This window comes from Egretta garzetta, unplaced genomic scaffold (genome assembly GCF_000687185.1).
Source record: "Egretta garzetta isolate BGI_Z169 unplaced genomic scaffold, ASM68718v1 scaffold316, whole genome shotgun sequence".
NCBI lineage: Eukaryota > Metazoa > Chordata > Aves > Pelecaniformes > Ardeidae > Egretta > Egretta garzetta.
Genome location: NW_009259971.1, coordinates 268,298 through 269,608, shown reverse-complemented (window position 1 = coordinate 269,608; position 1,311 = coordinate 268,298). Strand labels below are relative to the sequence as shown.

The 1,311-nt window shown below is 65.8% G+C and overlaps 1 protein-coding gene across 1 annotated transcript in view; it reads right to left on the bottom strand.

Moving 5' to 3' along the window:
• The window catches only part of DNMT3B (DNA methyltransferase 3 beta), an 18,515-nt gene that overhangs the window by 4,152 nt on the left and 13,052 nt on the right, over positions 1 to 1,311 (bottom strand). The window contains 3 exon segments of the mRNA XM_009640314.1: positions 118 to 202; positions 439 to 622; positions 971 to 1,163. Coding sequence (XP_009638609.1) covers positions 118 to 202; positions 439 to 622; positions 971 to 1,163 — 462 coding nt within the window.

Below are 1,311 nucleotides of genomic sequence, written 5' to 3'. Positions count from 1 at the left end.
ATCCCCTTCTCCCCACCAGGCTTTTGGAGACGGGCTTGAGGTCCATGGAACTGCTCCCCCCCCCCGACCCCCAGGGCCGCAAGCCCCCAGGACGGGACGGTGCCCTTGGCGCCTCACCTGTAGCTATGCCGTCAAATAAGGAGAGCACGCGAATAGGTCTCCGACTCGCTGGTGGGACGGTTGGGTAGACTTTGGGTGCCGCCTGCGATGGAAGGACAGCAGTGAAGGCCCAGCTCTGGGCAGTGCCGCGATGCTCTGTCAGGCCAAACCCCGGCTCTACAGGTGTGTCCCCCCCAACCTCGAGGGGAGCATCTGCGGGGCCACGAGCCCAGCACCCCTGGGGAGCGTGGACGAACGAGACCAAGGCAGAGGGACGAGGAACGCTGAGCTGTTCGCCCTGCCCTCCGCAGCCCCCTCCCCAGCGCCCGCAGCCCTTACGTATTCCTGTCCCTTGTCGCTGGTGAAGAAGTCCTGCAGGCGGGTGTTCCAGTCCTGCCGGCGCTGCAGCACCCCGTAGCTCCGCTGGGGCTGGCACATGTAGCAGTTCCAGGGCTCCTGCTCTTTTGCCTTGGCCGACGTCCCTCGCCCCACCAGCACCTCCAGACACTCCACGCAGAAGCACCTGCCCCAACCACACCACCTCGTGCCCAGCACCTCCAGAAACCCCTCTGGGTCACCCCAGCCTCTCCTGGAGTCTCCCCCGCCAGGCACCAGAGCCCCCACCCCATTTTGTAGGATGTTTTTCCATGCAGTAGCCCGTTTTTTAAGGCTGCTAACTAACACAAGCTGGTCACCCAGGTGTGGGTAAAGCTCCTGCCATCCCCCCCAGGGCTTAGTGGGGTGCAGAGTGGCCCGGCGGGGAGGGGTGGGATGCGCTGGGGTGTGCTGTGTGGCCCACGCAGGACCCCCGCTTCCCTGCGGCTCCCCAGGAGCTCCGCTGCGAGCTCGCCGGAGCGGCGCCGGGGCCCACCTGCAGCAGCTGGCGTTGCTGCAGAGCAGCAGCTCCTTGCCCTCGCAGCAGACGGTGCAGTAGGACTGGTAGCCGTCTTCGTCGTACATGTAGAAGAGCTCCAGGAATCTATCCTGGCGGAAGGACAGCCGGGGGGAGAGGAGGACAGAGGATCAGGATCTGCGCTCGGAGCGCGAACAGAGAACGCAGCTTTGTTTGCTCTGTCCCTGGTGCGCGCCGAGAGCTCGGAGATGCACATCCTCGGTGCTTCAAGTGGAGGGAGCACGGCGAGGGACAGCCCCGCGGTGGATCTGGCGTGGCCAGGACCCAGCGTGGCCAGGACCCGGCATGGCAAGGACCCG